The sequence below is a fragment of the Poecilia mexicana genome, unplaced genomic scaffold (genome assembly GCF_051168715.1).
Source record: "Poecilia mexicana isolate PSO_F unplaced genomic scaffold, ASM5116871v1 scaffold_9, whole genome shotgun sequence".
NCBI classification, from domain to species: Eukaryota; Metazoa; Chordata; class Actinopteri; order Cyprinodontiformes; family Poeciliidae; genus Poecilia; species Poecilia mexicana.
In genome coordinates this window covers 17287591-17313823 of record NW_028263378.1, presented here as the reverse complement: position 1 = coordinate 17313823, position 26233 = coordinate 17287591, and the positions used below count along the sequence as shown (strand labels likewise).

The 26233-nt window shown below is 39.7% G+C and overlaps 2 protein-coding genes across 4 annotated transcripts; both read right to left on the bottom strand.

Annotated features, from left to right (window-relative positions):
- Nucleotides 1-380: 380 nt before the first annotated feature.
- Nucleotides 381-7316, bottom strand: LOC106930711 (acyl-CoA dehydrogenase family member 11). Of its 2 annotated transcripts, none has more exons than XM_015008436.2 (15): nucleotides 7244-7316; nucleotides 5971-6270; nucleotides 5539-5774; nucleotides 5269-5368; nucleotides 4807-4924; nucleotides 4372-4514; nucleotides 4142-4294; nucleotides 3245-3339; nucleotides 3053-3152; nucleotides 2187-2327; nucleotides 2018-2110; nucleotides 1831-1938; nucleotides 1579-1750; nucleotides 1092-1158; nucleotides 381-982 (listed from the first exon to the last, which is right to left on the bottom strand). In XM_015008436.2, exons 2-15 carry the CDS (start codon nucleotides 6253-6255, stop codon nucleotides 868-870), a joined length of 1926 nt encoding a protein of 641 aa, XP_014863922.2. In that variant the 5' UTR covers nucleotides 6256-6270; nucleotides 7244-7316; the 3' UTR covers nucleotides 381-867. The 2 variants fall into 2 exon arrangements, with proteins under 2 accessions (XP_014863922.2, XP_014863921.2); XM_015008435.2 differs by having other exon boundaries at nucleotides 5971-6273; nucleotides 7244-7311.
- Nucleotides 7317-10718: 3402 nt separating this feature from the next.
- Nucleotides 10719-24599, bottom strand: morc2 (MORC family CW-type zinc finger 2). 2 transcript variants are annotated; one of them, XM_015008432.2, is made up of 29 exons: nucleotides 24476-24599; nucleotides 24023-24073; nucleotides 23736-23882; nucleotides 22662-22715; nucleotides 22532-22566; nucleotides 22375-22443; nucleotides 22197-22287; nucleotides 22001-22109; nucleotides 20489-20648; nucleotides 20285-20396; nucleotides 20037-20162; nucleotides 19846-19925; nucleotides 19678-19760; nucleotides 19452-19537; nucleotides 19102-19242; nucleotides 18869-19023; nucleotides 17398-17526; nucleotides 17197-17302; nucleotides 16942-17074; nucleotides 16755-16838; nucleotides 16000-16254; nucleotides 15670-15912; nucleotides 14446-14565; nucleotides 14100-14157; nucleotides 13881-14019; nucleotides 13626-13793; nucleotides 12926-13019; nucleotides 12230-12418; nucleotides 10719-11633 (listed from the first exon to the last, which is right to left on the bottom strand). In XM_015008432.2, the coding sequence occupies exons 3-29, from the start codon at nucleotides 23801-23803 to the stop codon at nucleotides 11565-11567; spliced, it is 3156 nt and encodes a 1051-aa protein (XP_014863918.1). In that variant the 5' UTR covers nucleotides 23804-23882; nucleotides 24023-24073; nucleotides 24476-24599; the 3' UTR covers nucleotides 10719-11564. The 2 variants fall into 2 exon arrangements, with proteins under 2 accessions (XP_014863918.1, XP_014863919.1); XM_015008433.2 differs by lacking the exon at nucleotides 14446-14565.
- Nucleotides 24600-26233: the final 1634 nt, after the last annotated feature.

Genomic DNA, 26233 nt, shown 5'->3' with positions numbered 1-26233 from the left:
AAAGCAGTTTCAAAATGCTATTTGTTCATCAAAAACTTCTGAGGCACACAATTTGAGTGTTTGCCAGTTGTGTGATAGCTAAAGGTAACTTCTTGTTCTGGATTTCATTCAGGGATAACAGAAAATAAATACATAAAATTGCACTGAACTAGGTTTTTCAAAATTGTAAAAGACTTTTAGTACTCTGTATCCATTTATGCAAGTTTGTGCAGACTCACAACTGTGTTCATCATACAAAATCTTAATAAACAAAGCATTAAGATTTGCATTTGGAAAGGGATAACGTGAATATTTTTCCAAATGATTTTATTTGAAGATTTAATTACATACTTTTCACTCAATATGCATAAAAAACTGAAAAACAAAACAAAAATGAATACTTTTAGTGTTGACATTTTACAAGACTTTTTATTGCATATTCAAAATACAAAGTTGGGCATCTTTTGTCATCGTTCTCAGCATGCGTGGTGTTCATCTTTCAATATAGTTTATGGTGACAGGGCATAAAAGAAATATGAATCAGATCATGTAACTATCAATATTATCCTTATTATGTATTATTAATGAGAGCACACTTTTTCATACCAGAACCAGGAAAAATGCCTCATGCATTTTCATCAGTCAAAGTTCTCCTATTCTTCTGTATATATCTTTTTAAATAACTGCTAATTGAGTAGAACTATGGCAGAAAATCATGACTACTTTAATAACACTATCAAAAATGTCAGCATCCTAAAAACAGAAAGATTTATTATCTGGAACGTCTTTCTTGATGCGATTATGGAAGGCAAGGTTTTCTTCATTAATAGTATTAATACGCTCGCTACAACAGTTCAGATCATAAGTCCATCAGCACATGAAGGATGTTCATTTTTGAATAAGGTTATCATAAACCAGTGCAGCATCCATGGAGGCGCTGCTGGAATCGTAGCAGCCCCTCTTCTGTTTAGATGCCACCAGACACAGCTCCTGTTCGCACCATCTGACAAAGCAAAACAAAAGCCCAACGAATGAACACGTAATGTGTGCTCATTTTTTTCCTGAGAAGTTCAAAAATGAGTTTTAGTCAGTCAGTTTTTGGTTTGTCATACCTGAGAGCCGCGTAGGTGTCATTTGGGGAGGCATCTTTCCAGCATGCATGGTCAATGAGAAGAGCACCTGTTAACACACGCAGTTAAAGGAGACCACTTTAAAGCACTGATGTAACACCAAGGATTGTTAGATCAACACAGAAGTAGAAATTAATGATAAGACATGCATTGCTCTGTCATCCACAGCTGCTTACAACTTTTCTTCAGAATTTGTCACATTTGTGAAGCAGAAGGAAAAATCTACACAGTTTTTTTTCTATTTAAAAGAAATCTGAAGAGTGTGGTGTGCATTTGTAATTAGCCTCCTTTACTTAATGCTAAAGGAACATTATTTACATAATGCTAAATAAAAATCAAGTAGTGCAACCAGTTGCCTTCAGGAGAAAAATCAGATTAGAATACATTCAAATTTGTCGTTGCGACTTTTACAAAATGCAGACGGTTCTAGTGTAGTGAACACATTATAACTTCGAATGTTATATCTCACCCGCATAAATGCGAGCCAGGCTGTACGCCAGATCTCTGGCCGCCAGTTCGAGGTAACTGGGTGATCTGGAAGCGGCTATCTGAACAAACTGCTCCAGTTCAGACAGAGCGCCGCCAACTGCTTTTACAGCCGGGTCCAGTGAGGAAACGCCCGAGGCACCCGCAAGCAGCGACTGCAAGAAAACAGTCACAGCTGTTTGACCTGCTTCCAGTAACACACCTTGCCCAACAGGTTCTGGTTTCCACGCCGTACCTGGACGTGCGCAAAGTAAGCATGCAGAACCATTCCTGAACTACGGGCCACGCAGCGCAGCACATCCAGAGACAAAACATTTGTTGTCCCTTCCCATATACTCAGCACCTGCAAGAGAAACAACATGTGAGTTTCAAAAATCATAAAAAAAGAAGGCAGAAAAAAAGGTGGTTGGTAGCAACGCCACCTGAGCATCACGGAGTATTCCAGGCATCCCAGTGTCCTCGATGTATCCCTGTCCGCCAAAGCTCTCCAGGCCCTCAGACACAACAGCTACGGCCTGAGAGAAACACATAGGTCGGATACTCGGAATACTGAGATCAAATATTTGTTTTGTATTTGCAAAATCAGCTCACCTGCTTCCCGGTGTACAGTTTGACCACAGGGGTGAGCAGACGAAGGAGGTGCCGGTCGAACTCGCTGGCCAGGCCGCTCTCCTCTCGACCCAACAAACGGCACACATCCATCACAAGAAGAAAAGCTGCACGCGTCTCCACCTGTCCAAACCAGACAGAAGTTTCAGAATTACTGTTTGTAAAAGTGTTAACACCCTTTAAGCTATTTTCATACTTTGTCACTTTTATACATCAGGGAGTTTTATTAGGATTTAATCTGAGAAACTCCATGGCAAACATGCTGTTCTGGGGAAGGAGTCCTGTTTTCACTTTTCTGTAATTCATCAAGGCGACACAGGAAGCACATGGAAGATGTTCCTCTGGTTAGGTTAAGAGTAAAACTGAAACTTTTTAGCCCAGGTGCTGAAGGCCGTGTTAGGCAAAAATCTAAAACTGCAGCCCAGAGCATCATATTTATGATGAGAAATGGTGGTGGCATCATTATTGCTGTTTGGATTGCAAATTCACAGATGAAACTGAGCTTCAGCTATTTTGCAAAAGGAGAAAGCATATCTCTAGATGTGCAAACCTATAAGAGACATACCTGACTAGACTCGCACCATCAGCTGCAGAGAGAATCTTGACAAAGTTTGGATCCAAAGGATTAAATATATACACAGGTCGAACTGCTCTGATTTTTATATCTAAAAAAACCTGAAAACCTTTTATCTTTGTCCTTCCAGTCAACAATATGTGTTGTTCTGTCACACAAAATCCCAATAAAATACATGGAAGTTTATGGTTTTAAGGTGACTAAATCGGAAAAAGTTCAAGGCGTGTGAATTTTTTTTTTGTAAGTCATTGCAAACCACTTCTGCTGCCTTTACCTCCATTCTCGCAAGCGTCTGCATGTGCAGTGGGTGGTCTTTAAGGAGCTTTCCGAAGGCGGTGCGGCGGGTGGCATAGTCACGCGCCAACTGGAGCACTCTGTGAGCAGACACATTATTTAATCAGCTTACTGAGGAGAGGCCTCCACAGAGCCAGAACTCAGGGAAGCGTTATGATGGGGGGGGTCCTGCCTTCTCATTGCAGCGGCTGCAGAGATGCTGTTGTGAATCCTGGTTATTGTCAGCATGTTGGCTATGGAGGCCACGCCTCTGCCTTCCTCCGAGAGCTGGTGATAGAGGAACAATTTTTGGATCAGACACAGTAGCAAAGCAGAACTACAACACGGAAAAACTGTTACAATAAGAGCAGAACCAAGGGCATTCAGCCTGGGAGTCAAAACATAGAAATCCAAATATTCAGGAATGATCTCCTGCTCCTCACATTGACCACAATGAAATATTTAAATGTGATGTTCAAATTACAGACAAGCACAGCAGGTTTGGAGCCGTTTAAAGTACAAAGCTCAAAGCTAAGGAGATAAAATAAAATTGATTTGAAAGTTAGTGCAAGTCAAGGCAAACGTTAGAAATCCCAGTTCACAGCATTTACAGTTTGAAATAAAGCATCATTTTCCTTTCTGAAAACTACGTTTCTGGGTTAAAAGCAAATAATAGAAACCACAAAAATCGTTCTGAATTAGAAAAAAAAAGGATCATGTTAGTGGAATTTTAGGCTATAGTTTCTTTTAATAATTTGCTTAATCTGGGGGAAAATATTAATATCATTTTGCAGCAACAGTTACGTTCATGTGAGGTTTATTGTATTTGCCCTCTACTGGAAGTTAGGGAGGGTTTAGATAAGAGTGGAGCACTCCATTTTGAAAGTTAAAGTGCACTGTTGAGATGGAAACGTTGGTTTGCATACTCCCAGCAAGAAACTCTGTGATAACCCAAGCATGCAGTAGTGACTCTCTGTCTAGTTAGAACAGATCAAACTGAATGAACACTGAGTATGTCAGCTTGTTGTTCTTGTTCTTGCAAGAATTAATAAAGTGCTGCTTGAGTGAAAATCAAGCAAGCGCCACTGACTCTGTATGCAGGCAGGCCGTCCAGCAGCAGCTCAGCAGTCGGCATCTGTCGCGTCCCCAGCTTGTCCTTCAGTCTCTGGACTTCAATACCCCTCAGTCGGCCGTCCTCATCTCGACTCACCTCTGCGTAAAACAGGGACAGCCCCCTGCTGCCCTGCGGACAGAGACGAGGTCTGCTAGAAATGGTGCATTCACTGACTGCAGGATGATGTTGGCGGGAATCGGCAGTACTGGGGTTGTTGATCCAGATCTGTCCTGAACTCTCGCCAAAGTGAGAGTCATGTCTGCGTCTGTGGCCGACGTGAACCACTTGAAGCCGTGCAGTCTGTAGGAGCCGTCTGCTTGGGGAATGGCCACCGTTTCCGTGCCGGTGCCTGAACACAAAGAGAAACTAAGATGATTAATAAGGAGTTTTATTTGCCATTTTGAAAAAAAATTCAACAGTCCTCAAACTCAGTGAGAGAAGATTCCTGAGTCCTGGCATTACTAGATAAGTAAATAATTAAATATGTTCCTCTGCTATTAAAAGTACAGTGATTTATAAATATGCAGGAGTCATACTGCCTAGTTTGATGCCAACTCTCTGTTGCAGACAGCGCCCCCTGTTGGTCAACTATAAAATGAAGGCAGCACTGATTCACAGCAGATCAACGCATTTCTACTGACCCACATCAGATCCTCCCTGTCTCTCAGTCATCCACTGTCCAGACGTCCAGAAACGCTCAGGCTGCCGGCTGGTCAAGCGACGATACGCTTCTTCCACTGGCGGCGAAACCCCTACAGACTTTACATACACAGAGACACAATCCCTGATATGCAAAACTTAGTATATTTTAAATATACTGAGATGAGTTTTGCTTTGATGCAAGACGTTTTCTTCAAACTCTAAAAGCTGCAGAAACACGTTGGAGTTATTGTTGTAGGTTTAGCTTAAGTGTAAATAAAGAGGGGGGAAGGCTAATTGTTTTTAACATTATGCAGCCTTGCTGGAAACCTTATCAAGACAAAAAAATTGCTGTGGAAAAATGTTCGTACTCACACACATAGGACTTTTTCACATTTTGTCACATTACAATCACTAAGTGGGATGGAACATAAATCTTCTTAGTCTGTGCATTTTAAACTTACCTGGATGACCTTTGCGGCTCCATCTGTCATGGCAAGAGGACAGGTGTAGAGGCCGGACGACGGGGAGAATATGTACAGTTTGCTCATCTGGTAAACACGCCTGGAATGCGCGCGTGCGCGCGCACACACACACACACACACACACACACACCCACACACACACACACACACACACACACACACACACACAAAATTAATCCAACCAGAAATGGACAAAATCTGGCTCTTAAATTGAAGTAGGAAGAAAAAGTCAGAGGAATAAAAGCTTACCTCCACTCGCCAAATGACTTGTCGTAGCCGATGGCAACCAGTCCTTCCTGCGCTGAGAGGTCTTTGAGGCGTTTCCAAGCCTCGGAGGTCACAATGTGGTCCACTCTCCGACCCCAGGGATCAAAATGCACCAGGCGAGGAGGGTTGAGCTCACACTCTCTACCCCACGTGTCGATGTCTTTCGCCACACGCTCTCCAAAGGCATTCAAGTCAGACAAAATAGCCTGGGAACAAGACTAAACACGCAGAATCACCTTAAAATTGTGGATCCAGTCTCCCTTATTTAGTTTAAGCTGTTTTCAGGATGCCTGGAGTATTGATTGAGAAAATAGATCAATTGTGTCATCATGTGTGCAACAACGATATGGCGTCATTTTCACAAATCTTACAAAAAAAAAAAACACTGCATTGAGTGATATTTCCTCAGCATACCTCCTCAGGCAGGTGTCTCTTTAGGTATCCTCTAAGCAAGGCATCCTCCAGAAACGGATTCTTCAGGACCGGCTGTTCCTGAAAGAATGATCCGACCCTGGCTCTGCTGAAAGGCAGGTAACCTGCTGCATCCGATGCTGCCTCCCACAGCTGTTCTTCATCAGATTTTCTTGCTCCGGGCTCCGCTGCACTGGCTGATCTGATGTGGACCAGAGGTCGAGTGACGCCACACCACAACCCGCTGCCGGCGAGGCGTCTGCTCAGAACGGCTGAAGACGCTGCCATGGCTTTAGGATCTACCTGCTAACAGAAACGAGAGGACTGGAAAACTGCTTCTGCAACAAAACTGCAAATAAATGAGTCTTTAATTGCAGTAGCGTAGTCTATAATGTTATTTTTGAAGATACTGTAGCCGTTTAGTCCCCTTGTGATCCTAACAATAATAATCTTGGATCCTTCCTGTGTGTAGTTGTATTAATCGCAGTTGAATTTTGTAGCCACTGGTATCTGAGGGTTCCCGAGACGCAGAGAGTACAGGCCTAAGTCCTTTTAAAAAATTGTGTAATGATGATGACAGAGATATTAAATGCAGACATATGCAAATTAATTTCAAGTGTTTATCAGAGGAACATTACTTTAAAACAGCTTAATGGTTTTAATAGACCATCTCTGGATTCTCCAGGTGGTTTCAAGCCCTTACACTGAAACTGGGTTTGTAGACATTTCTTATAATTATATAACATTATTTTTAGTCGTGGAAAGGAGGATTTCTGATTTGGGAACTTCAGCTTCGTGGTGGTGAACTGATTAATAAATCATGACACGTCGTGTAAAAATAACAGTTTTTTTTTGTTTGTTTTTGAGCCATATTCTATAAAATCTACTTGTACTGCCGTGTAATAAAATTAAATACATTAGGTGAACAGGACCGAGAGTCTGTCGCAGAAGTGGGTCAAAGTTCATTTGACTCCGTCGTTGCTTAGACAGATCTCGCTGCAACATTTGTATTAACTTGTTGTTACGTCAAATTTCATCAACAACATGACGTTTAATTTCACTCAAACTTTTTAGTCTCTCGTTGATTTTTGGTTTTGCCGTTTGTCAACAGGAAGCAACCACCGAGTAAACAGACTCATTTTAACGACGCATATTATGTTTCATTTAAATGCTGTCACTGCTAGCAGTGTGGCGTCGTTACCCAATTGAATGCTGAAACTTATTCACATCAGATTTAAAAGGTTTTCAGACGTAAACGATGTGCAGAGATCCTCACCTGGCGTTAGCCGAGCAGCAGCAAAAAGCAAAATATATCGCCTTCAAAATAAAAGTCGAATGATCGACATACTCATACTCCTTGGACGTATTTTGTTGCATCAAAACCATAACATTCAATTTATTTTTGTTGTAGGTACAGCAGTAAATTATTAAAGGTTGGCAGGTTACCACATCGACTGATGTTTTTTTTTCTTGATTTTTACCCCCACGTAATGTGTGAATTTGACTGAAATGCATCGTTTTATGCTTCTTTTTAACCACTTGTTAGATGTTGAATTCACATTAACATATAATTAAAGACATAACTTTAAATTAAAAAATATATACAAAAAAAATCTCTAGTCAAAAATCTCTTGACTTTGTTGAAGACCTCTGACCTAAATCCATTTTCCACCACACAATGACTTCTGCGTGTAGACAAGTTAAATTTTAGCCTACTCTGACCAGAACTCGTGGCACTTTTTCCGCGGCACCTACATTGGCTTTGGAAAACTTTTACTTCTTTTGGCTCCGTACCTTAAAAATATTATATTGATGGAATGCAACGCTAATAGTGATCCTATTATAAGGATCTCCATTTCATAATGTTCTTTAATAAACCTCTATGTGGCACATGAAAGAAATTTTACTGAACTTCATATTTCATAAAGTGTGTTTGTTATGACCTTGCAGTCTCTGCATTGAACTTGCAAGAGTTGTGTTAAACATATGAAGGTTAAGCTGACAGAACCATATCTACTGTTTTTAAGGTAGGGAGAATGTTCTTGAAGATAAATGACCATGCTTGTATAAATGTGCTGCATTCTGAGGGTTATCTCAAAGTCTCTCGCAATCCGCGTTTCCCCATCAGATACGGTTCCCCCTTCGTCTTCTTGCCGCTCCGCCCCGCCCACGCGGCAAAATAGGCGCGTGCTCGTGATGAGCACTGAGAAAGCACGCGCGTGGCAAGCACGCGCTTGTTCGGCGCGCTTGTCTGAGGAACTACGGACACCGTGAAAGCTCAAACAACATGTTTCGGCAAAGTTGTCACACTTTCTTCACGTTTTTGCGGGAAACTAATAGTAATAATACTAATAATTATAATAAATATAATCAATATATATGTTATACATATTATGATTATAATAAATAATATATATTTTATACATATATTATAATTATAATACATAATATATGTTATATATATATATATATATATATATATATATAATAATTATAATACATAATATATGTTATAGTTATAATTATAATATATATATGTTGTATATATTATAATTATAATATGTTGTATATATTATAATTATAATAGATAGATAGATAGCATAATGCTATATGAATTAAAAACAGGGCAATGCAATTTAATGCTCAATATTACCCATCAGATACCGTTTTCCCTGTTTTACAGTGGGGGAACGCTATCTGATGGCCATAAATCTCCCATCATATAACGTTCCCCCTGTTTTACAGTGGGGGAACGCTATCTGATGGCCATAAATCTCCCATCACATACCGTTTCCCCTGTTTTAAAGTGGGGGAACGCTATCTGATGGCCATAAATCTCCCATCATATAACGTTCCCCCTGTTTTACAGTGGGGGAACGGTATCTGATGGAGACATTTCACCCATCAGATAGCGTTCCCCCTATGTTAAAATCACCCATCAGATAGCGTTCCCCCTGTTTTACACTGGGGGAACGCTATCTGATGGCCATAAATCTCCCATCACATACCGTTTCCCCTGTTTTAAAGTGGGGGAACGCTATCTGATGGCCATAAATCTCCCATCATATAACGTTCCCCCTGTTTTACAGTGGGGGAACGCTATCTGATGGCCATAAATCTCCCATCATATAACGTTTCCCCTGTTTTAAAGTGGGGGAACGCTATCTGATGGAGACATTTCACCCATCAGATAGCGTTCCCCCTATGTTAAAATCACCCATCAGATAGCGTTCCCCCTGTTTTACAGTGGGGGAACGCTATCTGATGGCCATAAATCTCCCATCACATACCGTTCCCCCTGTTTTACAGTGGGGGAACGCTATCTGATGGCCATAAATCTCCCATCACATACCGTTTCCCCTGTTTTAAAGTGGGGGAACGCTATCTGATGGAGACATTTCACCCATCAGATAGCGTTCCCCCTATGTTAAAATCACCCATCAGATACCGTTTCCCCTGTTTTAAAGTGGGGGAACGCTATCTGATGGCCATAAATCTCCCATCAGATAGCGTTCCCCCAGTGTAAAACAGGGGGAACGCTATCTGATGGGTGATTTTAACATAGGGGGAACGCTATCTGATGGGTGAAATGTCTCCATCAGATAGCGTTCCCCCACTGTAAAACAGGGGGAACGTTATATGATGGGAGATTTATGGCCATCAGATAGCGTTCCCCCACTGTAAAACAGGGAAAACGGTATCTGATGGGTAATATTGAGCATTAAATTGCATTGCCCTGTTTTTAATTCATATAGCATTATGCTATCTATCTATCTATTATAATTATAATATATACAACATATTATAATTATAATATATACAACATATATATATTATAATTATAACTATAACATATATTATGTATTATAATTATTATATATATATATATATATATATATATATATATATATATATATATATATATAACATATATTATGTATTATAATTATAATATATGTATAAAATATATATTATTTATTATAATCATAATATGTATAACATATATATTGATTATATTTATTATAATTATTAGTATTATTACTATTAGTTTCCCGCAAAAACGTGAAGAAAGTGTGACAACTTTGCCGAAACATGTTGTTTGAGCTTTCACGGTGTCCGTAGTTCCTCAGACAAGCGCGCCGAACAAGCGCGTGCTTGCCACGCGCGTGCTTTCTCAGTGCTCATCACGAGCACGCGCCTATTTTGCCGCGTGGGCGGGGCGGAGCGGCAAGAAGACGAAGGGGGAACCGTATCTGATGGGGAAACGCGGATTGACGTAACACAGGCAATTAAATAAATCTCACCAACACGCTGGGAGTCTCAATCTCATTGATTAAATACTTCCACCATAAGACCTTCAATAGATGGTCTTATGATACAAAATAACTATCTGCAGGGTTCCAATAATACATCCGTTACAAAATAAATTTCCTGATTAAATTAATTCTGTAGATTGTTTCTATGATTTATGGGTTCAAACTATTTACCTAGTTGGGTTTTCATCCACAAATGAAAAAACATGGTGTTCGCTTCTTATTAAGCATCATGGTAAGGAGACTTTCCTGTTTTTTTTTTTGTTTTTTTTTGCTTCTGGACAAACTTGCATCTGGTGATCCAATTACATTACTTCAAACCTCATGATTATGATCTACTTTGTGCTATGATATACAAATTACACGGTTCATGGTCTGAAGTCAGATGTAATAAAATTAAACTGTATAAATATGGTGAGAAATTACAAGTAGTCAGGATGTCGATGGAGTGTTTTACTTTGGACTTCAAGTTAATGCATCACACACTGGCGGATAAAAGTGTAATGGATCCTGAACCGGTTTTATTGTTGTAAGTAAAGTTTGTCAAAAATACACAACACTTGTTTCAATTAGAACAAGACTGAAAAGCATGCACCGTTCAATAAAACATTTCCATGACTTGCTAAAAATCTTTTCAAAAATGAAGAACACGGTCACTAAATGATAAACATACATTTAGCTTTTCTTTCAAACATAAGCAAAAGAACAATCAAAGCATAAGTGTAGAGGCTTTGAAGGAACGTTTATACCGATAAAACCAAGCTTGTAGTTCTCACTGGTGGATGTGGCATGTCACACTTGGTTCACTAACCAGGATGAACAAATAACGGGCAACACTGATGCTTTCCTTAGTGTACAAAAATAAAAGTTACTGTTTACAGAAGTGGGTTTTTTGACTCGCTGTGCTCACGGTGTGTAATATTCACCTGATGGGAGGACCAAATAAAGAACAAGTGTAGCTCATCACAAGCTGCACATATAAAAAGGAGCTTCCATTAACCTACACAAATTACGTTAAATGGATATAACATGTTTTAAACAGATAGACATGGTCTATAAGGTGATATATAAAAAGAGGGCTAAAAGGAAAACCACAGGGCTAACCAACAATACAGAAACAATGTAGGATTTAAGATGTGGAGAGATTGAAAAAAATGAAACATCCCCAAATATTTATGGATCTCTGAACAGAAGCAGTGGTCCTTGGGAGCTGTCAGTAAGCAACAGTTGAGGTGAACGCTCAGTCTTTATTGGCTGCTGCTGCGTTTATCCATTCAGTCTTCTTTAGTCGCCTTTGGTTAGGAGGTCCTCTATGTATGCATCAAGTTCATCATCCGTGTTTATGTCAATATCCTAAAATGTCAAGAAAACAAATTTGCTGAATCATGAACAGCATCAAATGGGTCAAACATGCAGCAATGTGAAAAACAATGTACACTTCAGGTTAGGGGCTGCACAGTGCCACAGTTGTTAGAGCTGTTGCCTTGCAGCAAGAAGGTTCTGGGTTCGGTTCCCGGCCCCAGTCTTTCTGCATGGAGTTTGCATGTTCTCCCTGTGCATGCATGGGTTTTCTCCGGGTACTCCGGTTTCCTCCCACAGTCCAAAAACATGACTGTCAGATTGAGTGGCCTCTCCAAAATTCCCCCTAGGTGTGTGTGTGTGTGTGTGTGTGTGTGTGTGTGTGTGTGTGTGTGTGTGTGTGTGTGGGCGTGTGTGTGTGTGTGCGCATAGTTGTTTGTCCATGTCTGTCTCTGTGTTGCCCTGCGACAGACTGGTGACCTGTCCAGGGTGACCCCGCTTCTCGCCTGGAACGTTAGCTGGAGATAGACACCAGCAGCCCTCCTGACCCCACTAAGGGACAAGGGTGTAAAGAAGATAGATAGATAGATAGATAGATAGATAGATAGATGGATGGATGGATGGATGGACTTCAGATTAGTAGCTCTTACCTCTTGAACTTTCTGCAGGAGGGCTACAATGTTAGTCCGTAGTTTTTGTAGTTTTTCGTCTGCTTCCTTCAGTTTGACCTCAGTGTTGTTGTTCTTTTCCTCCACAGCTTTGGCTCTGGCGTCAGCTCTGCTCTGGTACGAGTTGCACAACGACTGGAGACCCGACTCGTACTGCTGGAAATACTCTTTCTACAGAGACGGCGAAAAACTCTGCTGGCATCAGAACCACTCGCGTTATCTTTGTGACATTCTCTTTATTTTATGATGTCCAGGGTCTGATGTGGAGATTGTAAAGTGTCTCCAGGAACCAGCTGTTGCTCTACTGCCTGATTTATTGTCAGCCATGTTCTCAGACCGCTCTGCAGCCGCAAACAAATATGTTATCAAGCCATCAATCTGTTTTTCTAACAAATCTGGGTGTTCCCTGACAAATTGATTTTACCCTTTTGCAATGACGTTCATGATGAAAGAGAACAAAGAGGGCAAAGTGGGTGGTTTTTAACTGTGCTGAGTCGGATCTCTGAGTGACTGAACTAGGACAAAATCACAATACAGATACACACCATGTAATTATGTTATGTTTGTGTTCAAACATGGACTCAAACAATTTGTTGGACTATGATTTTCCTCTGCAAAAGCACCCAAAAACCAACAGAACACTGATCAGGACGTGTTTGGTTGCGTCACGTTTCTCACCAGAGGAAAGGCCATCAGCTCCTCAGCTGTCATGCTGTTAACATCGTCCTTGGGAATCCGGAAAGCAGGAGGGAAGAAGTAACGCAGCATGGTCCTGAAACACAAACAGATTGAAGGACTTCAGTCACATTATGTGGATATCCTATGAAATTAATAAAATACATCTTAACAAGTTAAAATTATATTTAAAGTCCATTTATTTTTAGCATTTAGATGAGTATAGTCGATAGCTAACTTTGAATGTTACACAAAATCCTAAATATATTTTATCCAGCATTGTATGATGCTTCATGAAGAGGGCGTCTGTGTTCTCCAGGATTGTCAAGCTTATGATATTTTTGTATTAAAAATATTTTTACATTGATTGTAAATTAGCTGTAAGAAAGGGCGGAGCCATTGGGTGCAGTTCCCCTCTAAAACACTTGGTGGCAGCACCACCAAATTAGACAGTAAATTTATATGCTTGCATTTACAGTTTTATATACGCATCACTTCACCTAAAGAAAATATTTTCTATCTATGCATTAATTGGAAAATACGGATGCATGTTCCTTCACTGGCTGTAAGCCATAATTGGTAAATTGAACCAAAATAAACACTTGAAAAACATGATTCTGTTAGCAAAACCTGCTTGAATCTATAAGTGGACTGAATAAAATGCATTTTTTGATGATAAGCAGCTGCAGGGTTTGTAGCTCACCTCAACATGGCCACCAGGCTGTCTGTCACCTCTCGACTGGTTCCAGGCTGAGTCGTGTCGGGCTCCATGGGGGCCGAACCTTTCTCCGTCTCCTGCTGGGTGTCGGGAGTCTGGGAGTTAGGAGACGGTGGCCGCATCAATCGTACTTCATCGCTGCCTTTGAACACCCTTTAGAGAAGCGTGCAACATGGAAATGAAAATAATGTTCTGCGCTGTGAATTTAAATTCAAAATGAAGCGAGATGATGCGTCTTACCATCGGTCTTTGGGTGTCGCTCGTGGTACGTAGTCAAATTTGACTTTCCAGCGAACGCTCTGTTTGTTTGCCTCCACAGCGATGACTTTACCAGTAAACCACTCCTTATTGACGCGCACTTCAACCAGAAGACCTTTGTCTGTAAGAAAAAAATATATATATATTTGTAGAACAAAACCCCTCTTTTTCACAAATGACATTTTATGTGTATTAACTGACCTTTCTGAGCATTTTTAGTGTCATTCTCTGGCTCCTTCTGCTGCGTTTTCTCAGGAACCTGCAAGAACACCAACATTTTACCGCCACAGTACTGGAGCATCATTTTACTGAAGAGGGAGAGATGAAAAAGGAAAACATTTTGGAGCAATTGTGATTATTGGGTGAACCCAGCATGCAGACTTAGGGAAGAGTGCTACGTGTTAAGAAAACAACTAATATGGGATTAGATTAGAAGACACGAGAAGGTTAATCAGATGGAAAGAGATCTCTTGACTGTTAGAAACTGTGAGAAAACCCAGCCTAGACTTATTTTCAAGGAAGTAGTGATGGAGCCCTGTAAAGCTACCTTCTCTTTAGCCCCCTGCTGTTGTGTGGGAACAGCTTTAGAGACAGAGGCTGGTGTAGGTGGCTGCTGCCGTGCAGGAGTGGATAATCCTTTCTTCTCAGCATGAGAGTGTGTTTTATCCTGCAAGGTCAATAGCAGAGGGGTTCTGACTGTAAAGCTAACTGAGCAGCTTGCATTCATTTGAAAAAGTCTCCAATTAAAATCCATCTAATGTAGGATTTCTGCCCAGTTGGTAATCCACTTTGTTGATGCACTCTGACTCTGTAGAGAGGAAAGGTTGGTTGAATCTGCATAACGTACAGGGTGAATAATGGCTCAACATTACACTACATCTATGTTCACCGTCTTCATCTATTATATTTTTTCTCCTCACAGCTTCATTTCATACATCATATGAATATCTAAAAGCTACAATTAGGCATTTAAAGAATTTCTAGACATCTGTGTGTGCACAATGTCTTGAGAAATAAAGAAAGAAGTTAAATATAAGATTTTCTTCATCTTTTCAGTATTTGTCCTAAAGTGTTGACATTCAGAAATTATATTTTTGACCCTTTTAGATTATAGTTTGACGACACATTGTCGACATCAAAGCTTCCATTGCGGCGCCATGTGAGCTTACAGATCACGCAGCTGTGATTACTGAACCAAAGGCATAACGTGAGACACAGCAGGTAAAGGAAGTATATTTCTAAAGATGCTATTTGGCATGAATGTTTCACCAGCTCTTGGTAACAACCCAAGTAATCCGTACATAGAAGGAAACTCCTGACTGTGCGTTGGCTTTGGATTAAGTATGGGGCAGCCTGAAACTTCACTTTACCGACTAAAAGGCTTCCAGTGCCTTGACCAAAACCACCAAAGTAGCACTAACACGATGAGGCTTACAACTCCTCCATCTAAACATGGACTGATATTTAAAACTTAAATGTGAAGAAGACACACTAGTGTCTCAATCTGCCATTCGGCCTTGCAAAGGCAGATCACGAGAATCCTTTCAACACCTTCAGATCGAAGCAAAAAAAATCTGTAAGAACAATAGTTTTGATCGAAAACTGATTTTGAATCAAGTTGTGAGAAACGTAAAGATTCCCACTCCTGATGTAGATAAACTCAGTAGAATCTATTCTTTGGCTGCAAGCATTAGTTTCTGTTATGTCTTCAATTCTTTCAGTGTAATCAAACGACGCGTTTGGTGAAATTCCATCAACTCTGTATTATTACCTCATCCACCTTCCCTCGTTTTGGAGGCGGGGCCTTCTCCACCACTTTACCACGGTTACTGGCCGCTGTGGCCATCTTGGATTTCTTCGATTGTGGTTCTTCTTCCATCTCCTCCTCACTGTCTTCTTCCTCCTCTTCATCATCATCGTCGTCGTCTTCCTCATCCTCACTTTCCTCCTGCTCAATGATCCTCTTGCGTTGTCCAGCAGCAGCTGGTTTGATGGGTGACGCTTTGGTCAAGGACTATGAGAGGACAAAACAAGAGTATTTCAGATCTTCTCCAAAGGAAACTCCAAGAAAACCTTTGGATACATTAAGACTTCAGTTTACCCGAGAGCTGCGGCTGGGTGGAGGTGTTTTTGCAGAAGCTTTGGGTGTAGCCTTTGTTTCAGACGGAGGGATCTTTGCTGCTGCACCTCTGGTCCTGGACAGTTCTGGCTTAAGCGGAGTGGGAGGAGCCGCAGACGCTCGGGTGGGACGCTGAGAAGCTGTGCGTGACGGAGGGATGCTCTGAGCATTCTTCAGGTGAGCTGGGAGAGGAGGGGAGCGCGGGCGTGTCGTAGTCCTTTCAGAAGACCTTGTTGCCTGAATAAGCAACATGGAGGAAGGAGAAAATCTGATTACATCAATGTTCAAACAGCCCTCGAGAATTACCTCAGGATTTCTACAGGTCAAATTCATAAACTTCAGGGTCAAATCAGAGCTTTTCTACATTGCATTTGAGGTGAAGAAAAGTAAAATGTATTGACGTCTTAATCTAATTAAAATTTTTCAACACGACTCCAAGTAATTGTTAGTTTTCCTTTTCATTTTAAAAATCACTTGAATCTATTTAATCCCCTCCCCCCCGATGATAAATGCAGATTCATCAGAAACATTTTCCTATCAGGAATAGAAATAATAATAAAACAGCAAAACAATTAGTTTGAGTGGAGTTTTGTTTTCTAAATAATATCAACATAAAGCCATATAAGAACAGTAATGAGGACAGACGGAAAAAAAACAAAAAACTTATGAAACCAATATGATCCAACAAACTTTAGGGAAAGAGAAAAACAAAAATCAAAATCAAAAGAAAGTCGTACCTGACCCGAAGTCTCTGTTGGCTTCATGCTGACTTCAAGTGGGAGCTTTTTGATGTCTCCTGCAGATTTAATTGTGCTGGTTTTCTGATTGAAAGAAATCAGTAATTTGTACAGTATTATTCACAACAAAAAAAAAAAAACAGACTGGACGAAAGGAGGTAGCAGAAAATGGATGTGAATAAAATACCTGTAAGGCTTCTAGTTTCTCCTGCTGCTGTTTGATTTTCTCTGCTAGCTCTTTCTGTTTGTCTTCAGCTGTTGGTTTGTCTTTCTTTAAAACCCCAACAGGAAAATTCTGTTTCTGTTCTGGAGCGTCGCATCTGAAACAAATTTTAAATTATTATAATAACAATTAAAAATAAAACAAATATACTGGCATGAGGAAGTGTGTTAGATGATTCAAATTTAAAGTGCAGATGTTTTTGACATGTTCACTGCGTACCTGTCCTGGTTGCTGTCAGGATTCATGAGACAAACCCAGCTGTCAGGGTAGCGTTTGTCCACTGCGTCCATCTGGAAAGGCAGCGTTCTCCACTTCAAACACTTGTCTAAAATAAAACGTAGAACCACAGGGCAAGTTTGATCTAATGTATATCCTTAGGGAAACCTAATTCATACCCTTAATAGACCATGTGCCACTTACCACACTGAATAGTAATGGGTATCTCCATGGCACGGCGTCTCTTGTATCTCAGCTCTGTAGATGGAGGCGCAGCCCAGCTGGCAGACAGATATCCAAACTCATCCCAGAACTTCACAATGCCTTTTTGGGCTGCACAAACACAAAAACACCATTTCTTACAAGTTACTAATTAGTTACTCTGAAAGGAAACGAGCCTATCCTTGCTCATTGCATCTGTTAAAGATTTAATGTTGACATCATATCAATACTACCAGGAGTATGAGAGTGTTAAGAAATAAAGGTGTAATGAGAAATTGTCTGAAATTGGATTTTTAACTTGCTGTGCCTTTTCGGTAGGAAAAGTCAAAAATCCAACCCTTTTCTGATCATTTCACAGACCATGCTTACATCAACAACAATCTTCAGTGTGGAAGTTGTTGCTTCCAGGAAAGACTGTTCATTCAGAATGAAACTTTTAAACATAAGTCTATTTAATATCATAAACTCAGCTAAAACCTCTATAATGTCCCCAATTGCAAACCACCTTATCTTTTCACATCATACAACTTGATCTGCAGCGTTTACAGGAATCAGTGCTTCATGGCAGCAGCTGCTGGATGTAACTAATAAAGTAACATGTAATCTAACTTAGTTACTTTAGAAATCAAGTAATCAGTAAAAATATTGGTAACACTTTATTTGACAGGGTGTCATAAACATGACATAACATCTGTCATGAACATGAAAAAGTCTTTATGAATGTTTATGACAGTTGTCATGAAGTGTCTTTCGGTAAATAATGACTTTTAATGCACAGTTGCTCTAAAAGTTGCATTGAAAGTCCATTAAAAATGCCAACTCTGCATTAAATTGTCATTATTTACAACATTATGCAAAGTTGGCACTTTTAATGGACGTTTAATGCTAATTTTAGAGCAACTGTGCATTAAAAGTGTCATTATTTACTAAATGACACTTCATGACAACTGTCATAAACATTCATATAGACATCTTCGTGTTCATGACGGATGTTATGTCATGGTTATGACAGTGTCATGTCAGTCTGATGCGCACCCCTTCAACTAAAGTGTTACCAAAATATCAATAGACTGCTTACTTTTTCAAGGTAATTGTGGAAACAATGCCAGTCCCCAGTATAAGATGGTAAATAACTTTCAAAATATAAACTCAATAATTATTATTAAATTAAAAACATTAACAAAACATTTTTGTATACATCACTCTCACACATGTCTGGGTAAGTACAGTGTTTCATAAAGGTTAGACACTTAAATATGCTGTTGATTAAAATCCATAAAAATAAAGCACTTAATTCAATCACTTTCCAAGTATTACTTTGAAAATCTGTCAGATAGAAAGACGCATTTTAAAACCCTCAATAATAAGCAGAATCACTTACACTGCTTCTATTAAGCTTTTAGACTGCAGATGATACAAACTGCAGTCTAAAAATAAATAAAAAACCACCTACCGATGTTGGTGTCCTTCCAGTACTGAGCTAAATGCTCTCCCATGGCTTTCAGTAAGTGTCGGTACTCCTTAGCATCTGCAAAGTCCTGCTTGTTGTGGGTCGGCTCAAGAACCAAATACGGGACGTCGACAACTCCGACTACGCCTCCACATGCCCTTAAAAAAGAAAGATCATTTTTATTTTCTTCAACCCCTAAAGTGACAGAATGCTGAGGTTTCACCGAGTTTACTTACATGCCTCCCTCCAGCTGAGGACCCGTCTTCTCATACATCTTGATGAGACGGGAACAGTTGTACACAAACATCCCGTCCAGCTCCCGCTGCCCAATATTTACTCCAAAAATAAAATTCAAATCCTTGGGTTCCTTTAATGCTCTGAGAAAAAGGTGAGCGGAGGAGATTGTTAGTCCGAGTTTGCGTTATGGATTAAATTATGTGAGGTTTAGAAATTAATCAACAACCAAGTTTTTTGTAGACCTCAGACTGAAATGTGATCACTGTGCACTAAATGACAAAATAAATATTTCTGCTGTGTTGATCAAATGTTCAATGCCAACTGCATCTACTTCTGGGGGAAAACGTACTTCTGTTTGGCTTCTAGATTTCTCTTTCGAATGTCGGCGTCCCTTCGCAGCATCATGGCAGAATCCTGAACTTTTCTCAGAATTGCCTGAGGAAATGAAGAAAGAAAAGAAGTGAGAGAAATCAAAGTGAAACGTTACACAAAGATTCACCTCACTAAATGACAGAAAAAATGTAAAGAGATATCCTACGTCGACAACTTTAACAGAAGATTTTTGTTTTTTTTACCCTCGATTCTTTTGACAGATCACTTCCTAATCTGGCCTCCATGGCGACACTCTTACTCTCCGCCTCTCTCGCTTTTTCTTCAGCTGATATAGAGAGGAAAATTAGATCAGGTTGAATTAAAAATACAGCAACTGTTTAATAAATCCAACAAATAACAGAGACACCCACCGATTTTTGCAAGATGATCTGCTTTCTTCACTTCTTGCTCAGCACGTGTTTTGAAACGAGTTGATGAGTATTTATAAACCCTTTCAAGTAAAAAATAAAAAATAAAAAAAAAAGCCAAAACACAACAAGAATATGCAGTCAGTGAACGCAGCATAAAGTGAATTCAGTCAACACATTTGACATCATGTTACCTTGGTTTATAGAGACAGCACGAGAGTCTCTTGGTTCTGACTTTATGTCCCTGGATAAAAATCCTCATGCGTGGGTCGATGTACAGAACAGCAGTGTACGCTCTGAATGACCTCCGTTCTGGTTTCCTGTGCAGATGTTCAAAACATTTCTCATCGATACGCATAAACAGTTCCAGTACATGATCTCTTTCACATAACGTAGTGGTTCCTTTGTCAGTCTTTCTAAGAAGTCCTTTGGCTAAACTCACACTCCTTCAGCGGGTGTCCCAGCCATGAGGATGTCCTGGTGATCCGACTCTACGTCCAGTTCTGGTTCTCCATTGTCCATCAGCTTTAGGTTGTAGACGACCACAAGCGTGCCTTAGGAAGTAAACACATGGAGGTAACCAATTATATTCATGTAATTATTCACAAATACATAAAATAAAACGAGGGGTTTTTTATGCGCTTACCACTGCTGCTTTCTATTTTGTTGAACTGCTCCATGAGCTGGTGTTCATTTTTAAAAGGAGAGTATTTGAAGATGAGCTCGGTTTCTATTGCATACTTCTCAGGGTCGGAGGTCAGGGGCTCCTTGGTTTTCAGGTCCCAGGAGGGGAGTGGCACAATCACCTGAAATGAGAAGATCAGAACCGTCAACACGCTGCTATAAAACGCTTAAATATCAGCCATGTTCTAAAAACAACTTGGCGGCAATTTGGATGTTTGAAGTCATGAGTTTCTTGTAGATCTCCAGTTTCCTAATAAATTGATCTGATGCACAATTATGTATTTGTAAGACAAACTTTGCTAAATACAGACTTTCTTGAAGTAACTGGCGACAAATAAGGTAACAAGAATGTTTAGGGAACTAAATTAAAAACAAACAACAAATAAGGAAGTTTCATAATTAATTTCTGTCACGTTTATGAAAGCGGCCAAATCCTGCAACACATTTTCTGACAGTTCTCTGCATCGGGGGGTGCATAGTTTTATCAGAGCTCAACATGAGCGTGATCCATTAGCTAAAACTTCAACCCACTGAGCAAAAGATGCTGCCAGTGTATTTGTTAAAGAAAATTAGCTAAAGTTGTTTCCACTTAAGGCCTGTAATTCAGGCAAATGATTTAAAAGAGCTGAAATGACACCACTGTGGCTCAGAGCATTTGGTTTAGTGGAACAGAGGTGCAGCAGGTCAGTTTTAACATCCTCAACACCTCCATCATACGTCTCCTTAGACAAACCCTGAAGCCCATCAAACATCCCGATCCTGGCTTGAAAGACTCTTCTGACGGGGGCCTTTAATTTTTAATCAAATGAGAACAAAGAGTAAATGCTGTCCAACGCTCATCATACCAAGGTGAGCTGTTATTTAAATGCGTTTCCTCTTAGCACAGCTCACTGCTGCTGTAAATTATTAGCTTAGTTTCAGAAACATTTGCTTATGCACTTGAGAGACGCCTCTGTCCAAAGCAACGTAGAAATGAAGAAGAAATGCAGAGACCTATTTAGCCAAACCCAACATGAACAGGTGTGTGGTTATTTTACATTGAATGCAGTGGTGAAAATGTCATGTTACTCATTTAACAGAGCAGTAACAGAAAAAGCCGTTTCCTTACTAAAACACAGAGTTCCTATATAAAACCCACGTAAGCCGTCCTGAGGCAGCTGATGGAAATGAACAACATGTTTAAAAAAGGGAGGCATTACGTAACTTTTAAACTAAAGTTATTTTCATATCTTCAGACTGAGAAGTAGAGAATAGGCTCATTACTTGACAGATCAAAAACAAATGATAAGAGGCTGAATAAACCTGCTCTTTTTACGCCTGTGTGTATGTCTCACTACACAACGTTTTTTTCCACGATAACATTAAATAACTTTCAATGCATAAAATAGACACGCATATGTTTCAACCCATGTCATTATGTACTTGTAGAAATCACCATGAGTTAGATATCGTAAGTAAAAAAAAGGAGTCTGACCTCATCAAGCCCTTCTTCTTCATGGAAAGTCCTCGACAGGAAGAGACACGTCAATGTATTATCCTTTTTTGTGAACAAGATGAAGTCTTTCCCAATTCGCATTGAGCCCCTGGAACGACAAAAGTTAAAATACCAGGTGAGACATTTTTACACCAACTGCGCACAATAAATATCAAGCAGCTCAGGAAACACTCACGATTTCAATCCATTTCCATACTGGCCGATCTGAGTGGACTCTGGGGAGCGCTTGTTTGACTTTCCAAACTGAATCACGTGGGTTGCCTCAACTATCAAAGAGAAGACGTTTCGAAAACACAATAAGAGGAGTACATCACTAAAAACCTCATTATGAGCAGACTTCAAGTCTTGCTTACTTGGGTCCATTCCAATGCCATCATCTAGAAAAAAAAGCATAAAACCACCACGAAGCTCTGGTCGTTTTTCTGGAATCGAAACACAAACAGCAATAATTAAATGTAATCTTTGTGAACAACTCAATGTGTAAAACTGGTAAAGCACTTATGTCCGTACCGGTGTAGATGTCTATTCTAGTTGCATTGGCGTCTCTGTAAGAAAAAAACAACAACACAGAACTGTTAGGAAAAAATCTGTTTAATGAACATTATCTTGGTAAAAATTTGTTTCCAATCAAACTTATTACCTTGAATTGTCCACAAGCTCAGCCAAGGCTCCAAATAAAAACTCATGGGTTGTCCTAACAACATACAATTAAGATTCTTAGTCCAAAGGCAAGTACTAGGGCACATTCTCCTAATATAAATAATCTGGAACATCTTGTTCCAAATTTACAGTATAAATTTATTCTGTCTGCAATGTTATGTAAACTTCGTGTGAGCATAACTAACATGCTTTCCTCAGCAACACCATAAACTGTGCCAGCCAAGTTACGCTGATGATGCAACTCTTCTTTTGTTCCGTTTTTGTAGAGGCGTTTGTTTTTCTCCAAATATAGATTTTTCTCCTACAAATAAACTTATATTACCCAAGCTTTCAGTGCATACATATACTTGTGCACCTCCAATTAAACTCGCTTCACAATCCTCTCAACACTCTCTGTAGCGTGAGGCCGTTTTCTTTCCACTCATCTTTCCAATAGATTTGCTTGGCAGTTTGGTGTTTTTTTTTAAACTGTGTGTTGTGGTTTAACCTCCCTGTGGAGGGTCTTCATGTTAGCAGTTCTCTATATGATTGTGTGGGTCATAACATTCATGCTCTTTCACAAATGGAGTTGAACAATTTAACTTTTCAATAATATTCTAACTTATTGAGATGAGCCTGTTTACAAACTAAATCAACACATGAGTTATAGGAGGCAAGACTTGTTGAAAGAGCTTGAATTGTAAGGTGTGTCCAGTGAATGGGCGTGTAATAGTCTGCACATTAACACAGCCCACAGACTGTAGCGCTGATAACCTCCCTGTAGCCGATTCAGATCTCACACAGGACTCAATGTTTCTTTAAAAAACATTGAGTCCTGTGTGACTTTTACATTGTGGTATTACAATGTAAAAGATTGTGATACCACTTTTTCATAATCCATCATATTTTCTGTTCACTGACAGAGGAAAGGGCTTTTTATGGAGGGATTCCTGGCTTTTATCTGGCTTAAAAACTGAAAACCTTAAGTCTTATTTGATTTAGCCTATTTCTTTTGTCATAAAGTAGAGCTGCTCTAAGATTATAAACTGGTCATATTGTCAATGTTTGTACTTACGAGTTTGTATGTAGGTACTCAAAGGTAAGCTGAGCTCTGCTCAGGTTGCTGTAGCTGGAGTAGGCCATGGCCCCTCAAAGTTATGGTCTACTTCCTTCCTGTTTGCCTTCTTCCTGACCAAACGAGCTCTAGTCGAGAGCATTCATTCTGAAAAAGGGAAGTCAAGATTACAATCACTGGTCATATGTATTAAACTGCACACCCCCTTAATCCGTTAACTAAGAGTCCGACGTCAGACAAAAGTAACTGATATGGACGCTATGCAACATAGCAAAAGAAGCACTCACGTAAAAGACTCCCTGCAGGTGAAGGTAACTCGGGTGCACCACGTGGGAGGCCTGTTGAAGAACAACAAAATGTTGTGACTTGATCAAGGAGCGTCTTTTGGGCGCAGTGCTGCCTGAAAACACGTTTCCACATATGCATGTCTAAAAGCAGCATACAGACGAGCTGGGCTTCTGGGAAGCAATGCAACTTTGTGTTTACTCATGTATGCATGTTATAAACTGCCTATCTTTTGGTCATCCATTGTTACTAATGTTTACCGTCTGGCTAAAACTGCAGCTAACGGACATTAGCATCCCTTGACTGTTTATGGACCAACGACGCTACTAGCTAGCCTTTCACAGTCGTTAGCTAAATCTTGACATTTTGAGCAAATCTGCAGGCCGTTGTAATTCGACAGAAACTTCACACTGTAATAATCACACGCTAGAGGAATAGATAGTTTGTAACATTACGTCTTGGTCTCCTTGGCATAAACCAATCCCACAGGCCGCGTAAAATCCAGTTTCTTCGACGGCGATAGTTGATTCCCCGTAGCGCCCTGACAATATACAAATCCCGCCTCTGTCTTTCCGCAGACCAATAGGAAAACAACATGGCACAATTCTCAATAACCATTGGTGAATACGTCCGTCTACGTAAGCAAGATTACATACCGGTGCACGCGAGGCTTTGAGTCGCACCTGTTTGCGCCAAAATGTAAAATTTAGCAGACAGATAAATCTCAAAATGAGCAACGATCAACTGCATTTGTTGGGGAGGTTTTAATATATATGTCTCGTCTACTTTCTAACATGCACAAATAAGAAACTGAATTTGTTGAGTGATAAAGGTCACTCAAAGGTCTTCAAACAATCAGTACAACTGGAGATACTTGGGTCGATCTAACATGCATTTAAATTTATGGAGTCAAAAGGACCAGTCAAAAAATGCAAAGTTCAAGAGTCCTAAGTTCAGTTTAACAAGGGATTTCCACACAGTTTGGAGAAGTGTGGGATTTTATTTCAGCGTTTTTGGGAGCTTGATAGCTATGGGAAAAGAAAATGTTTGCATGGAAAGATATTAAAATGCCCAGACTATTCTCTATTTCTTCATTTTTTGGTTTCATTTTTATATACTTTTGGAAATATATCAAAATGGAGGAAAAGGCAGGTTCCATACCCTTTCTTTCTTGTTTTATTTGTTCTTACCTTCCCTGTGCTCTTCCTTCCTTCTGTCCTTTCATCTTTGTTATTTCTCCCTTCGTTCTAACCTTGCTTCCTTCTGACCTTCATTCCTTCCTGTCCAACTTTCCCCCTTGTGTTCTTCTTTCCATTACGACCTTTCTGTCCATGTGTTGTTGTTCCTCTCCTTGTGTGTCATTGTTCTTTTTTAATATAAAACACAGAAAACTCTGGAAAGTTGAGTATGGAAAAGCTTACACTTTTAACATGGTCAATTAAAAAAATCGATGTAGTATGAATACTTTATCACACCATTTCTATTTTGTGTGCTTCTAATCTCTGGTAAGGCAAGTTGATTAATGACTGATAAGACATTATATCCAGTCAAAACAAAAGATCAAGTCAATGTGATTGATCAAGACAAAAGAAAAGATCAGATCAAGGTGATTGATCAAGTCAAAACAAAAGATAGATGTCATATATACTGCTAAAAAAAATAAAGGGAACATTTCACTTTAATTTTGTGTGTGGCTCCAAATCCAGGCCTCCATTGGTTAATAAATTTGATTTCCATTGATGATTTTTGTGTGATTTTGTTGTCAGCACATTCAACTTTGTACAGAACAAAGTATTCAATGAGAATATTTCATTCATTCAGATCTAGGATGTTATTTGAGTGTTCCCTTTATTTTTTTGAGCAGTGTACTTGGTTCATAATCACATTTCCTCAAAGTGTATTATGACTAAAACTGCTTTAAAATGGTTGTCAGAATGTGTACAAAAGATCCCAATGAATATAAATTGATCCATGGCATGTATATTGCCACTTGTACAATATGGCTTCATTTTGTATCTGTAATAATTGAAATGGTAAAGGGGCAAAATCACCATACATGTTCAACCTGGATAGTGAGTTGGAGAACAAATTCAGAATCCTTCAGGAGAAAACAGGAAACCATGGACTAGCTTCGGTTTGACAGAATTATTAGTTGATTATGGTAATTATTATTTAAGACAGTGTATTTCTCAGAATTTTATGCAAACATAACG